This window comes from Ursus arctos, unplaced genomic scaffold, assembly GCF_023065955.2.
Source record: "Ursus arctos isolate Adak ecotype North America unplaced genomic scaffold, UrsArc2.0 scaffold_4, whole genome shotgun sequence".
NCBI lineage: Eukaryota > Metazoa > Chordata > Mammalia > Carnivora > Ursidae > Ursus > Ursus arctos.
The window spans coordinates 88,121,342-88,137,784 of NW_026623056.1; the positions used below are offsets into that span (position 1 = coordinate 88,121,342).

The 16,443-nt window shown below is 44.4% G+C and overlaps 1 protein-coding gene across 6 annotated transcripts in view; it reads right to left on the reverse strand.

Annotated features, from left to right (window-relative positions):
- ERG (ETS transcription factor ERG) overlaps positions 1–16,443 on the reverse strand; it is a 243,123-nt gene that overhangs the window by 23,754 nt on the left and 202,926 nt on the right. For all 6 annotated transcript variants that reach the window (XM_057306539.1, XM_057306538.1, XM_026502975.4 and 3 more), the window contains one exon: positions 15,641–15,792. In XM_057306539.1, coding sequence (XP_057162522.1) covers positions 15,641–15,792 — 152 coding nt within the window. The remainder of the gene's footprint in view (positions 1–15,640; positions 15,793–16,443) is intronic.

Below are 16,443 nucleotides of genomic sequence, written 5' to 3' on the forward strand. Positions count from 1 at the left end.
TTCTCCTGTACTGTTGGCATGACTATAAATCGCTGCCTTTCTAACGAACAATTCGGCAATACATTAAAAACATCTTTTAAAAAAAATGTGTGCATCGTCTCTGAACTAAAAATTCCACTTCTAGAAATTTATCGTAAGGAAATAATAGAGGATGTGCGCAACGATTTATTTTCAAGGATGTTCTTTGTAGTGGTGTTTATAATAGCATAACATTGGAAACACCCTAAATGTCCAACCAAAGAGAACTGGTTAAGTGGTGGCGCACTTAGGGACGTTCCTGTGATACTTGGAAACTAGAATTACACCGCTGAATATATTGATAGGAAAAAATGCTCAAAGTGGATTAAATTGAAAAGTTTGAAAACATTATTGAAGCACATTTGCGAAGAAATGTAAATATATCCATGGAAAGAATTTCGGAGGGCTCAGCAGTAAGAGGTCAACTGTCGTCTCTGGGGAGAAGGTGATGGAGATTTTTAGATTTTTTTTCTTTTTCACTAAACCGTATTTTCTCTTTTTTTTCCCAATAAACATTTAGTACTTAGGTTAAAAATGTTTATAAAAATATATTCTGCTCTGTTTCAAAGTCAAAACAAGATCTTACAAAGGACTTGTATATATATATATATAATATATATACATATATATATAAAGAGTGCACGTGATGTGAGGAGCACTGGGTGTTATATGCAACTGATGAATTATTGAACACTACATCTGAAACTAATGATTTACTATACATTGGCTAATTGAATTTAAATTAAAAAATAAAACATTTGTTACAATGTTTTTATAAAGCTTTCAAGGGTATAAAATTTTAATCTCACTCTCTTATACAGTTTATTAATGGGATTGCTTTATTTGAAAAGAATAAAGTTACACAAAGTTGTGTTACTCCTGTTATCTTTTTGGGAATGGATCCCCACATCCCTGTCCTATACGTTTATAAGCAAAGAACATGAAAAACAAACTATGGCCATAGGATAGAGTAAAGAACGATGTTCCTTTCTGACCTGTCCATGGGGTGCCATTATTCCAGACCTACTCTGGAGGTAACATAACAGAGAACACTTTTCAAGAGACAAGCCCAATCTCCCCCACATGAAGCACAGGACTGAGTTTGCGAGATCCCACTGTCTTCATGGGTGTCATTCCCAACCACTGCCCATCCCGTCACCCTACAGCCACACACAACTGCCTGCCATCTCCGAACCAACGCCCCATGCCTGTACCCAAACACCACGCGCTGCTTGCAGGACTAGCCCCTTCTTGTCCCCTCGCCTTTGCTCACCACGTCCTTTGGGCATCTGTCCTCAATGTTCTTGAGAGCTAAGCACTTATAATGACCCTCTGGGGCTGCACCAGTGACAGCCCCACAGTGAGTCCCCCCCAGGACCTGGGCCAGGCATGGATGCTGTAGCCGTGGGTAGCGTTCTGCGGAGTTCAGGTCAGTGTGGTGGGTCCCAGGTCTCCCTTCAACTCCACAGAGAGCCCAGTAGAGTCTCTCAGATCTCCTCCAGTGTCCATGGTATGTCAGCAAAGCTTTCTTCTTCTGCCCCACCCTGCCATCCCAGAAGGGGCTCATAAGGTCCCACAAGATTCAACAGACCTCACCTCCTTCCCTGACCCCCAACTCTGCATGGGAAGGAGAAAGAGGAGAGGGCCACAGAATGAACCCCAGCCAAGACACCACCCTCGGCTATGTTCAGGTGTGCCATTCCACACTTTCGGCCTCCAGAGAGCAGTGTGGCTCAGGACCCCATCACCTGACCTCGTGATGGAACCTGCCTCTCCACTTCTATAAAACGACATGCCGAGTTCAAAGACCTCTGGAACGGCTCCCACAGGAGCAGGACTAAGATTCATTTAACTCAAATAAGAATTACCAAGCATTTACTGTATACACACATACTACGGGAGATTCGGAGGCGGCCAGGAAATGGAGAGATGCCAAGGAAAGGGGTAGCGTTTTGACCAGAAGGGTCTGGCTCAAGCATCTGACAGAATGTGGGTGACAGAAGCAGAGAGAAGCCCTTTAGTTTGGGGGAACGGTGAGAGCCGAGCTTCATACCCGCAGAGGCATGAACCCCCCGAGGTGTTGAGGGAGAAGTGAGAAATCGGGTGCGGCTGGAGTAGAGGGTTGGAGAGGGAGCACACAGACGTAGGAGGACGGAGGTGAAAGCTGGGGTCCCAAGTATCTTGCTAAGAAGCCTGGACTTTATGATCCAGGGATTTCAGAGTCGCTGGAAATGTCTGAGGAATCCAATTACAATTACATCAAGCACAGCAAACCCAGTGGTCAAATAAAAGGCTTTATTGGGAGCCGGAATACCAATATTTGGGCTCTGATTCAACCATTTACTAGATGTAAACGTTAACCTTTCTGGAACTTGTTTTCTTTTTCTGTGGGTAATTAAGTGAAATGTTAGGGGAATAGAAAAGTAAATGAGATAATGTATGTGAAAGCACTTTGCCAACAATAACATCGCAGAGAAATAATGCATCCAGACAACGGGCTTCACATCGCAAACTCGGCGATAAACAATCTCCTATCGCAGGGCCAGCCTCTTCCTCTAAACACAAAAGTCTGCTTTACGCTTTATTTTGAGAAGCTTTTGGGGATGCTTCTGTCAGATGAATCATGACCCGCTGAAGATAAGTTGTTTTGTGTTCAGCCTCCAGGCCAATTGTTTGGAAAACAGCTGTGTCATCAGTCCCCATGTCATGGACATCAAAATGGTAAACCCCAGAGCCCAAGGGAAGGGGGAAAAAGAAGTCATCTGTCTCCGAAGCCTCTTATTTGGGTCTTCGAGTCCGTGGTTAATAGCCACAAGTTTTACGAAGGCTGTTTCAGTAAAGTTGAAAGGAAAAGAAAAATAACACAAGCAAAGCAGAGAGTTCAAGAGTTGCACCGTTTAAATTACCGTGGGGGGGGGGGGGCAAGCGGTGCGTGGGTGGAGGGCTGAAATTATTTTTACATTTCCCTGAAACTGTTTTCTGACCTAGTAGCGTTCCACTGCTGCCAGGAAAATATTAAGTAGATATTTAAATCAGGCAAAAGGATATTGCATTGCCGAAGACGTACTGAATCTTCACGAAACAGAATACCTCATGTAGGCAAACATCCTGTTTCGGAGACCCCCCCCCCCAGGAACGAACACAAGTCAGGTTAAGCAAGAGTCAGACCGGTGAGCATATCAGCCCTCCTGTCATTTTTCTTGAACAGTATCAGTGTAAAATATTGGCTTCCAGATAGAAAAATCACCCTTGTTTAAGAAAAGAACTACCAACAGAAAATGAACGTCTAAGCCATATCGCAATCCTATGAAGTCTTTGTTTATAAAACCAGGCCCCGGGCACGTCTGCCAATCTGCTATCCGAGACACTCAAAAGCCTGCAAAAATAAGATTTCACATTTTGCCTCCTTGTAGGGAAAGACTTCACACTTACGAAAGGAGGTTGAACCAAGAGAACTGGTTTCACTTTGGGCTTCACTCTACCACAGACTGAAATTGGCACTCAAAAAGCCTATACTCAAGGCTGTTCCTGAACCTTTTCATTTCCTAAGGTACAGATGGGGCTCAGTTATCATTTCGATAGCTACCGATTTCTAATTTTTTTGAATTAGTGAATTAGCCAGTGAATGAGGTCTACCTGACACCGATTTTCTCTTATTCTGGTTGTTCATTTTTTGGTGGTCGACTGGATGGCCAATTTCTGCAAATGCCCCTTGAGAGTTTATAAAGACTGCGTGTTTCCGTTAGGTGCAGGTTTCTACAAATACCCACTGGACCAAAATTGGTAACATATACCTAATTTTTAGGTCATTGATCTATCAACTGCGGAGAAAGGCATATTAAAATCTCTCACCTAAAAGGGATTTGCCTTTTTATGCTTAAAATTCTTTACGAATTTTAAGGTTGTGTTATTATGTACATACAAGTTCATCGACATATAGTTTTCATGCATGTAACTTTTCTATTTATAATGTACTGACCCTCAGTTTTCTCCAACAATGCTTTCTGCTTTCTCTTTCCACTTTTGTCAGGTTTGTTTTGATCAGAATTTGACCATACATCGTATCCCCTCTGTTTGCTGTCATTCTTTCTTTGTGTTAGATGTTTTTGTAAACAGTACTTAATTGAATTCTGAGTATTTTTTTTTAATCTAGCCTAGTCTTTAATGGCAACTTTGGCCTACTTACATGTATTGTTACTGATCTAATTTCTGCCACCTTACTGTGTTCTCTTTACCTTGCTTTGTATGTTCTTTATTCCTCCTTTTCAAGTGTCTTATTCAACAGATCTAATTTTCTTCGTTTTTTTTTTCCTTTCTCTACCAGTTTGGCTGTTTAACATTCTAGTTCTATTTCTTTACTTGTTAATCTTTAAACAAAATCCAAATTTAATCACCAAATATATCCTTTTCCCAAAGAAAGCAAGGAATTCAGAAGTCTTGAGCTCTCAGCATCCATCCTTCATCTTATAAGATGATATTGTCCAGTGTTTTTACTGTACCCTGTTGTGCTCCCTACTTAGGAAGCTGTGGCTGTTACTCTATAGCCGTTTCTCTTTAGATCGATTCTCATAGCAACCAATTTCATTGCTCCCATTTCCTTCTTATCTCACTCCTTTCTTCTAGGATCCATTTTCTTTGTTTATTAGATCTTTCGTTGTTTCCCGAAGTGAGGATTGGTTAGCCACACGCTCTGACCCTTTGTTTGAAAGTATCTTTATTTCCCCCACAATTTACAGAATGGATTACACTGCACTCTTAACGAAGTTGTTCCTCACATCCCTCTGAAGTTTATTTTAAAGGACACATTGGTTTCACCAACCTACTAAATGAGTCTGTGGCAGGGAAAAAGAAGAAGAAGTTAAGAGCCCAGGAGAGAGCTAGAATTGTGTCAGTTTCTCTGAGCTCACTAACGATTTTCTTCCACGGTCCTCAGTGTTCTGTGTCATTGTTGAGAAGTTTGCTGTCCTTATAACTGAAATTGTTTTCAGATGGTCTTTTTTCTTTGCTGGTTTTTAAGTGCTCTATCTTTGGTGTTTTTACAGTCTTTCCAGAATGTGATTAGTGTGGGCTTATTCTTATTTATCTTTCTCTCTGTCTTATGCTTCCTGTATTTGGAAAATGGTCTTGTTCATCAATTTTGAGAAGTCAGATTTTATATCTTTGAATATTTCTCCTTGCCCATTCTCTTGATTCCCTCCTTTCTGGAACTTCTATTAGATCTACACGGCACATTATCATGAGCCCCTTCCCTGCCCTTGACCTTCACTCATCCTCCATCTCTTCGTCACTGTCCTGCACCCTGAAAACAATTCCAAGTCTACTTTCCTTAATTCACTCTTCAGCTTTTTCGAATCAACTCTTTAACCCACCTACTGAGTTTCTGACACTTTTGAATCCTGTTTTGTGTTTCTAGGAGTTCTCCTGCTTCTTCTTCAAAATTATCTATTCTTTTCCATAATGTCTTGCTCTTCTCCTTCTGGTTCCTTCTACTGTGTGTTTAACCACTTTTAAGTCTACTTACTTTATAGTCTCAGTGCCATGCTTCAATCAGCTAACACTCTTGAGGGCTTAACCACATTGTCCGTTGTTTCTACGGACTCTTGGTCTAGGTAGATTGTTTCTCCCTGTTTCTGTAATTTGGGGTTACAGGGTCATCTTCAGTGAATCTTTCTCTGCAGGAATTCTGTAAAGTTTGGATTGAAGATATGTCTTTCCAGGAAGTTCTCCTATGTCCTTCTGCCAGGTGTCCGAGGTTGTCCTTAGCCCACGACCACTTTTCGATGCTTAATTTCTCAACCTGGGGTTGCTGGGGGAAACACAGTCATGTGCCTGCATGCATCGAGAGAGATCAGGTCCAACTCCCTGCTTTGTGCAAGACCAAGACCTCATGTCCTGCTCCTTTAAAACCCAAATCTCCGTATTATAGACACTGGTATCCCACCCCCATCGATGCCACCTGTGACAAGCAGGTGACAACAGGAGGGTAGAGTACTCTGTTCTCAGCTCCTTCCTTGTTTAGAGTTGCTAAGGAACTCACTGACTTTCTTCCCACAGCCAGGCATATAAAAGGGTGTCAGGCTCCATGCTCCATTCCCAGGGGCTCTGCAAGAGGAACACCTTAAGTTCCTTTTAAGCTCAACATTTTACTAGAACCAAGAGTCTTCTCGGCATTTTTTTTTACCTAATTACTTTAAAACTTCCCCATTTCCAGTGCACCCGGTCAACCTAGCTCATGCTATGCTCTGTTTCATGCACCTACTAATTAATGGATTGTCAAAAAAATTCATTGTACATATGAATCATGAAATACCCTACAAAAGTCAAACACTGTAAGAAAATACGCCTATCCTCAGCCTGCTTGAGATTTCGTAATTTCACTAAGTATTTGATTCAGAAAACACATGACTGAATTATTTTTGCTGGGCTCTAAACATACTTGTGACATTCTGACATGCCGAACTATTGCACTGGATGGAGTCGTTCTCAACTCTTCTTGAGCGGATTACCTAGTGTTTGGATTTTGTTTCCTTCATTTCTTCCCCTCTTGCGTCTCCTCGGTTATTCCGTCACAACACAGCTTATGCTCATGGTGTTTTAGATGCGATGATGTGTTCCATTTTAATGTGTCTCCCTGCCTGGGTTCTCTTTGTCCCTCTCTAGGTGCTGGCGTCCTCGGAGTTTTGTCCGTGGTCCTCACTCCATAAACCTCCCTGGACTTTCTGTCTATGCTCACGTCTAACTACAGCACACATACCATATTAGTTTCCAAGGGTTGCAGTGATGGAGTACCACAGGCTAAGTGGCTTAAAACAGCCAAAATAGGTTGTCTGAGGCTTATGGAGGCCAGCAGTCTGAGAGCGAGGTTCAACAGGGCCCTGATCCCTCTGGGGCTCTGGGTAGAATCCTTCCCCTGCCTCCTCTGGCTTCCGGTGGCGGTCGGCCATTCTTGGTACTCCTTGGCCTACAGCTGCCCCAGTTCAATCTCTGCCTCCATTAGTACAAGGCCTTCTCCCTGCGTGTCTTCACATCATCTTCCCTTTATGTGTGTCTGTGTGTCCAAAGTTTCCCTTTTCATAAGGACAGAGGTCATTTTATTAGACACACCCTCATGACCTCATCTTGACTTGATGGAATCTAAAAATACTCTAGTTCCAAATACGGTCATGTCCTCGGGCACTGGGGGTTAGGGCTTTAACATATCTTTTTGTGGGGCCACAATTCAACCCACCCCACGTGCTTATGTGTGCAGATCGACCGCTTGAGTGTCGGGATTTCTCCCAAATGCTTGACCCAAATATGAAAAGAAAAGCTATAATTTTTGGAGGTCTTACTATATCCTTGTCATTGTTCATGCACTTGACATGTATTTTCTTCTTTAATCCATACAGTGTCATACAAAGTAGGCATTACCATCGTCTACATTTTGGTGCAGCTGCAGGCCAAGAACACCAAGATTAAGTGACTTTCCAGATCTCAGAGCTAGAAAATGGCAGAGTTTGGAACCCAAGTGTGGTAACCCCTGATAAATGACTCTTAACCCTAAGCTCTACGTGGTCCCCACCCTTTGGGGGTGGGTGTCCCACGGGTAAATTAAGCATGGAATAAACCAAACCAATTCATCTAGCATAATATTTTTTTTCTACATTCATTAACATCCATCCAGCCACTCACGCTAAATCTAAGCTGTTTTCAGTCCCATCCCAGAAATGTAGCGGTTGTGTGCTGACCAACACGGTAGACTATTTTGAACATCTCTAGTCTTTCTTTCTTTCCTTAGTCTCCTCTGAAAAGTCCATTTCAGAATCTCTGAACAATTCAACAAACGCATCCCACCATTCCATGTCCTTGTGTTCGTCCCTGGGGAATTTTGATAGGGTAGCATAGGAACGAGAACTCAGACTTTGGAGTCAGAGAGAACTGGGTTCAAATCCTGGCTCTCCAAATTTTTGTCTGGGACATCCTGAGCCATGATCTTGACTTCTCTAGCTTTAGTTTCTTTATCTGTAAAGTGAGAATAATAAATAATACCTACACCATAGGGTGCTTGTGGGATTTAAATGAGATAATACTTTTTCTACAAAGTGGATGGCCCAGTGCCTGACAACAGTGTGCCCTCAGTAGATGGCAACTGTACCATTTCTGTGTTTATAATTTCTGCCACACATATAACCCCAGGGCAATTCATCGTCTAGGAATATCATTCACTTTAACTTTAGGATTTAAGTTTTAGCGGGTTTGGTTGTCTGGTTGCTTGGCTTGGTGCATAGAAGCAATTCAAACAGAAGCTTACAGAAACACATTCCATGGTGTAGAATTAGTGGGAGAGATCCTTAGGAGTGTTTAGTGGTATGATGAAGTAAAATGAAGACGTGTCATCTTACCACCAAGTTCTGTAGGTAGACGTGAGCACAGGCTCTGGTCGCCCCTACCTGTGCGAGCGTCCCTGGGAGAGGTGCATCCCTTCCCTCCAGGGCTCCGTGTTCTCATGGGTAAAGGAAGAAGTTTGTGAGAATTTTCTGTGTCAGCCTGACTGGATCATAGGATGTCCAGACATTTAGCTAAACATTATTTCTGGGTGTGTCTGTGAGGGTGTTTCCAGAAGAAATCAGCATTTGAATTGGATGACTGAGTAAAGCGGTCTGCCCTCCCCTGTGTGGGTGGGTGACATCAACTAACCCACTAGGGACCTGAATGGAACAAAAAGGTGGAGGAAGGGAGGGAGGCTTTGCTCCCTTTGCTGGGCTTTTGAGCTGGGACATCTATCTCCTGTGTTCAGGTCTCTGGCTTTCATGCTTTAAGACTCAGACAAAACTACACCATTGGCTCTCTTGGGCTCCCAGTTCGCAGGCAGCAGATTGTAGGCTGCGGGACTTCTCAGCCTCCATAATCACATGGGCAATTCCTCATAATAAATAAATGAATGGGGAAGGAGGTAGAGAGAGAGAGCGATTGGTTCTGTTTCTTTGAAGAACTCTGACTAATACAAAGTTGAACTAAGATCATCAAGAGTCTTGTACCTCCAAGTCCTGTGACTCCATGATGCTTGCTAACTAAGTCTGGATCACCATTAACTCAATAAATGCACATTGACTGACCTCCGCACACAGCCCATGAGCTTGCTGCTGCCTCACCTGGTGATGAAGAATGCGAAAGACACATTCCCCAACTTGCAATCTAATAGAAAAGACAGGCTCATAAATAACAACTCTAATAAAGATTCAAACCTAATAGGTCTACCGTCTGAGCTTGGTCAGTGAGTATATTCTTCTAGAACTTGCTACTCATCTGCTTTCAAAGCCCAGCTTGGAGACGTTGAGGAGGAATCATGTGAAAGCCATGTGAGCCCTCTCCCACTCCAAGAACTCAAAATCTTGACTTTACAATAAGCCAGACCAGCAAAGACTCACACTGGACATATGCTCTTTGTCCACATGGAGCTGTTCTCTCATGTAATTCTCTCTGTTCATAACGGATGTCGCAAGAAACATGCTGGTGAAATGGAACACTGCAATCACGTCAGAATGATGGTCATCTGTACAGCCTCGGTGGACCCCAAATGTAAAGTCCAGGGATCCTGTGTGTAGGACTCAGAATTGAGAAAAACATCACCTTCCCTGTGAAACTTCTTTGCGAAAACAGGGATTATGTCCCCACACGACTTTTTATTTTGGCTGCCAGGAAGCTCAAAGCCATACTGGAAGCCTGGCTACGATATCTTGGCCAAGCTCGTGGTCAAGTGTGGTCAAAATGGCTGCATACTTCTTTCATGTGATTTTGGTTTTCCATTAATATTTTTAATTGCCTCAGGACTGATTCCTAATTTCTTTTTGATCAGTAGTTCGGTTCGCATGTTTATCAGTAGTCTAGTTCACAAGGCATCTCAAATCCTCCATGGAACTAAATGGTATATCTGTATTTAAGTAAGTATGGGATGTATTCTAGAATTAATGTGGAACAAAATAAAGCACAGTAATAAAAGAATTGGTAAGATGTATTATGAGAAGCAATTAAGTTGCAAAAAAGACCAAGGTTGACTTCCTAGACAGGGTGAATCTGTCCTGAAGAAGGATTTGTGAGCAGAGAAAGGTGGAAGGGCATTCCCTTGGAGGGAACAGCACGGATGGAGAAACAGGGTTGTGGTGACACAGAGTGTGAGGAGAGCGCATGACTGGGGGGCAGGATGTGGCAGTGAAAAATGGCGGAGGCTATCGATGTTTTGAAACATTTGTCTGAATCAGTCACTTGAGCTCTTAATCCTACACTCTCCTCTCAGGAACTACTGACTTCATTTGCATGGGTCTTATCTGCTTCTGGCCAGCTCTGGTCACTTCCTCTGGGACGGGCATAAGAGTAGCAATTTCTCACTGAATGCCTCATGAATTGAGGAGAAGGGACCGAGTGTGGAGGGCCGGAAGAAGACACAATACCAGGAGTTCCAGTCATGGGTCTTTGGGGGGTAAGAATAGGGGGGTCTTAAATCATATAAGAGCTCTTATTCACGGTGACCGAAACACAGTAAGCGCTCAGTGAATGAATGAACGAATTGAAGCAAACAAGCAAATGTGGCAACTCTATCTCTGAGACTTCTAGTTGCCAGGAGTGCTCGTGCTCAAGGTAGATATTTAGAAAATAAAAGTAGAAATGTGTGACTGATGAATCACTCAACCACCTCGGAAACTAATAACACACTATCTGTTAATTAACTGAATTTAAATTTAAAAAAAGAGGAAAAAAAGGTAGAAATGTTTGAAAAGCTCAATGCTTTTGCACCAAAATATTTTAGGGAATAAAAACAGAGAAAAGGAAAAAATCTTTCAAAATGATGTAAGCTGCTAAAACCCGACGTCCTGTTGCATTTTGGTCAGCATTTTGCAACTTTTAAGAAAAGTGGATGAAGACTGTGCCTTCCTCTTTGCCCGCCCTGTTGGTTAGCACATCGCCAAGAGCAATGTCAATAAGGAAAAGCTACAGGGACAGCCGGAGCTACAGCCGGTACCCGGAGGGATAGCATCCCCAATAGCAGATGATTCATGAGGCGTCATGAAACCGAGGTGCCTTAGAATACCAGCTCCACAGTGCAATGGAGACCCATTTGTTTCTCAGCAGTGTTGGCAAGGCAGACGTGGGAACACCTGGAAGTCAGATGCCTACTTTGTGCCTGAGTCGTCTTGGCTGTTGATAGGAACACAGCCCAGTGCCTACAGGCCTTGTACTATGCTTGATCCAGCTTGTCAGAATGGAGCCCAGGGCTTCCCCCACTCACACTGCATTCTGTGCCTTCAACCGTCCCAGGTTTTCCTGCGGATGCCTTGACACATTGGCCTCTGCAGATTTTATTTTGTTTTGTTTTATTTTATTTATTTTATTTTTATTTTATTTTGTTTTATTCTATTCTATTCTATTTTAGTCTATCTTATTTTATTCTAGCTTATTTTATTTTAGTTTTATTTTATTTTATTCTATTCTATTTTAGTCTTAATTTATTTTATCTTATTTTATTTTGTTTTATTCTATTCTATTCTGTTCTATTTTAGTCTATCTTATTTTATTCTAGCTTATTTTATTTTATTTTTATTTGAGAATTTTTGTCACACAATGTCACATTAGCGTGCCACCAACGAACGACAGATCCCAAAAATACATCCTAAGGGAGAAGCATTAGGAAGACAAAATTCCTTCCCACCAAACAGATGACTCTTCAGTTTTAAAATTTTGGGAACATCAATGTGAAATTGTTAGTTACTTCCTATCTTCCTGGCCCCTCCCTCTTCTAAAAGTAGCCCAGCCTGCCTTTATTAAAAATGGTTAAGGTATGTGCGAGTAAAATTTATTCAGTGTCTTCTATTTAGATTAGAGCTTCTCAAGCCACATTATGCACGAAATCACCCGAAAAGTGCATCGACAATGTGGAATCCTCAACCCTCCACATATCCGGATTCAGGAAACTTGGAAATGTGCGTTTTCAAATCACGAGTCTCCCAGGGAATCCCGACGCACGGGGTTCTGATCGTACTCGGAGGAACATTTCCCGGGTGACGTCCAAATCCCACTGAGCCAACCGACAGAGTGCCATTCACCAGGCCACACGTGTCTAGTTCCTCGTAAGACTGATTTCACTCAGTGACCCTCTGATCTACAACCATGTCAGGAACAGCCCAACCCCATAAGATGTAGACTTAGACATACACATGGACACAAAATAGACAGACAGACAGGTAGATAAAAAAGTAAAACATGTGATTTATTGTCTAACCGGTGTACTTTGAGAGGGAGAGGCACAATCTACAATTTTTCTGGGACACGAGGCACAAGCCAGGGCTTTCTGGAATGTCTGCTGGTCTCACTGATTGACTGTTTTTCTCAAGACTTCCCTGCTCCTTTCCTGTGACAAACCAAGGAATCCATTTTTCTCTAGAATATCTGGACCGTCTTTCCCATATTACTTTCCTTTTTATCCTATGGACACTTAATCATGTACTGATTGAGGCATCCCCTTCTTGCGGTCTGCCAACACCTTGGAGCCGAATGACCCCCCCACCTTTTGCAACTGTGCAAGATTTAAAAGTCTGCATTTTAAAAACAGATGCTTAGAAATACATTTTTTTCAGCTAGTTTTATGATTTGCACTTCTGAGTGTCAATCAATGTGTTTAACTAGTAGGAACTCCCAGGTGCCAGGTGGAACCAGGTTTGGAGAATTCTATCTATGTGTGCAGCACGCTCTATGGCCAAGATGTGCCTGCGTGAGGTGCCTGGGTCCTGGGTCCTGGGTCCTGGGTCCTAGAGCTAGGGCTGAGGGTACAGATGCAGCAGCTGACAGAGCTGCCCCCAGGGCCTGCAATCTTGGCCACACGGAGGAATTATCTGGATTGTGCAATGCAGCTGTATGTGTGTGTATGTGGGGGGGGGATGCATTCTGGGGGGGGGTAGGTGGGTGTGGGTGGAGGGGTGCGTGTGTGGGGGGGTGGGGGTGGGTGTGTGGTGTGTGTGTTCATCTGTGTGTCTGTGTATGAGCACACATACATAAAGCTTGGCCAATAACTGAAAGACTCACAACTTGCAAAATCAGCCACAACTAGCTCTCTTACCAACACTATTAACTGAATAACTGCCTGCATTGGCGTGAAGCAACCAAAGGAGGGAACAGCTGAAAGAGGACTTTCTTCAGGGGATGAAACCAATCTTTGCACAAAACCTTAAATATGAGCCAATCTGCATGACCATCATCCCACCCAGACGACCAACATTTAATGAGCACCTACTATATACAGTATCAGGAATGGTAGATGCTCTGACTCCATTAAATTGGTTCTTTGCCTCTTCCCCATATAAATATCTCTCCTGTTTTCTCAACATTTTCCTTAAGGTAGAAAGCCTCAAGTCTGTCCCTGTGGCGAATGATACCGATGACTTCAAAGCACAGTGACCCCCTGAGAGAAACATCAGCCCATCAGTAAACAGGGAGAGTGGCGCCACGCGTTACCTCCTGGGTCTGTGATTCTATGAAGAACCAAGACAAGAATCTCTCCTCAGATTGGTTCTCCCATCTTAGAGAATGAAAAACTTTGTGTTGCCTGAACTGAAGAAATGACACTCTTAAGAAACAAGGCTAAGGGAGAGACAGGGGTGGGTGGGCGCCCTTTGGGTTCCTACCTCACCCTGTTCATATCCAGACAGCGTCGGAGGCAACAGCACACCTGCCCTCCATTCCTCCCCAGGAACACCCCTGCTCTCAGCCTTTCTTAGGTGCCACACAGCCAGGATGTGTGCCTCGGACACTTGCACCTCTGTATTTTTCCCCACCGGCAGGAACCGCCTTCTGTTCTATGACCCAGGAGTGAGTCACGGGTTTCCGGTAAGTAGCTCAGCTGCGGTGATCAAATCAAACACAGGGCTTCCACAGAAGAGTCAACTGCCTTTCAATCAACATCATAACCAGTTCTGTCCCTGTCATCAGGCACACAGGAGACTTCACCTTGCTGTCTCCAGTAAAAGTCTCTCAAGATGAGGGATGACCCCAAAGGATAATGCCTTTCATGTCAACCACACCAAGTCAGCTTCATGTAAGCCACCCCCACCACCCAGTGACAATCCTGAGGTGAAGCCCAGTCCAGGAGCCCAAGCCAGAAGTTCAGTCACATCCTCTGCGCTTTGAGGTCTATGTGGAAGGCGACAGAAGCCTATGATCATACACAGGCTGAGGGGCAGGGGGATGGGAATCACACCACAGAGGGGATTGGAGTCTGTTCACCACCACACTTCAGAGAGATGAATTTAGGTGACCCCTGGAGCAAGGCTTAATCAAGTTTGTGCAGACCTCACCCATGCATAGGTACCCTTTCAACCATTCTCCCCTCAGTTAATGTTCCTTGAGCACCCACTGCATGCCAGGCACTGTGCTTGGCCACGGAAGTTGGGCCTTTGGGGGGTTGAGGTTGCATGGAGGGAGGAAGCTAATAAGCAAGCAGTCAGTGAATGTTCAGTATAATGACAGACGGGGTGAGCACAGTAAAGACGAATAAGGCAGGCAGGGGCTGAGGTCCGTGGGTGGAGTTGGCAACGGGTCTAGGTGGGGGGCCCTCAGGAAAGGCCTCTCTGAGGAGACATTTGCACTGAGCCCTGCTGAAGGACAGAACTACCTGGAATCAAGGGTTTCAGGCTGAAGTGACAGTAAGCCCAGGCCCCTGAGGCAGAGCCACAGGGCGACCAGATAGCCGGACGTAAAGAATGACAGAGGGGATCCTGTGGGGGCTGTGTCAGGAGCCGAGACCGAACCCAGCACCTCCAGGAAGAGAACAAAGAGGGAGGAAGGCCTATCTGAACTCTAACTTGGTCTCTTATTAAATGTAGGCCCTAGGAAAAGTTAGCTGACCTCTGGGAGCTCCATTTTCCTCATCAGAGAAATCATGATAAGGATTCCTATTTTCCAAGATTTCCTGAGATGGTGTCTCCAAACTGCTTACCAAAAACCCTGACATTGACTAAGGACTCGCAAAGTCGTCACTGTGGCCCTGGCATTTTTGGGTTTACGTGGCGCGTTTCCTCTGAGGAGCTGTGTGTAAGTCATCTCTCCCATTCCCTTCAGTTTTGCTCAACAAGTAAGTTCCCGGCATTTTCCTCAAATTCAGAGCTATTGCTTTGGTTTGAGTTTAGAATTACTTTTGTGGCAAAGAATTACTCTGGTTCTCGGAATCTGTATTGTAGGCCAGGGATAGCTGGAATTTTTGACTTGGAGAACAAGTAATACACAGCTCCCAGCTTTTTATTTTGCCAGATAAGAATTATTTTTCAAAAGCCTACCATTTAGTATGAATAACACTTCATCAAAAAAAAACAAAAAACAAAAAACAAAACAAAAACCTAACACCAAATAATCTCAGAGAAAGGGCAATTCTTCCCTTGAGAGGTCACTTTTCATGGATTTCCATTCTCTCTCTCTGTCTCACACACACAGATCAGTGGACATTTCACCAAAGATGGCCAGACTCCTGCTGGCTTCCATGTATGATAATTCCTCTAGACCAGTGAGGGTGACGGAAGCCAGAGGCAGGAAGAGAAAGCAGAATGGTGCTCTGGGAAGGCGTGGTTTGCGGACTGAGCAGAGTGAAGTATGAGCATCTGACCTGCTGGGACGATGACTCTGCGTTCATTCGTGGTCATGTTCGGGGGTGGCATGTGCTTCTCCTCCATGTAGCTGCCAAAATTCATGCCCACAGTGTCTGGGCTGCCCACCATCTTCCCGCCTTTTGCCATGCTGCATTCATCCGGGGAGTTCCTGAAGGGGAAGAACATAAATCCTTCCATTATTGCTGCCACTGAGAAGCCTGCCTTCCAGTCTTCTTGTGATACCCAGAGGGAACCAAGGAAGGGCAAGGTGCGGAGGCTGAGGAGGAAAGAGGAGAGAAGTGTCAAAGGGCAAACACAGTGTCTGCTCTGGGCTGAATGACCGTGTCCCCCCAAAACTCCTTTCTTGAAGCCCTGACGCCCAATGTAATGGCATTTGGAAGTGGGGCCGTTGGGAGGCGATCAGGGTCCCCATGAGGTCATGAGGGAGAGGGCCCCCATGATGGGATTAGTGCCCTTACAAGAAGTAGAAGAGACCAGAGGACTCCCTCTGTCTGTCTCCTCTGAGGATACACTGAGAAGGTGACCGTCCACAGCCCAAGGGCAGAGCTCTCCCCGGGCCCCAACCCTGCCAGCACCTTGGTCTTGGACTTCCAGCCTCCAGACCTGTGAGAAATAAATCCGTAAATTCCTGTTGGGTAGGCCCCCCAGGCCGTGGCATTTTGTTACGGCGGCTGGAGCCGGACTAATACGGTGCCCGTGCTCGGTCGAAGGACGGGGCAGGCACAGGGGAAGCGGAGCTGCCACCCGGCTCTGTTTCTTAAGCCAGCTCCTTCTGAAACTGTCGTGTCAAAACTCCCCT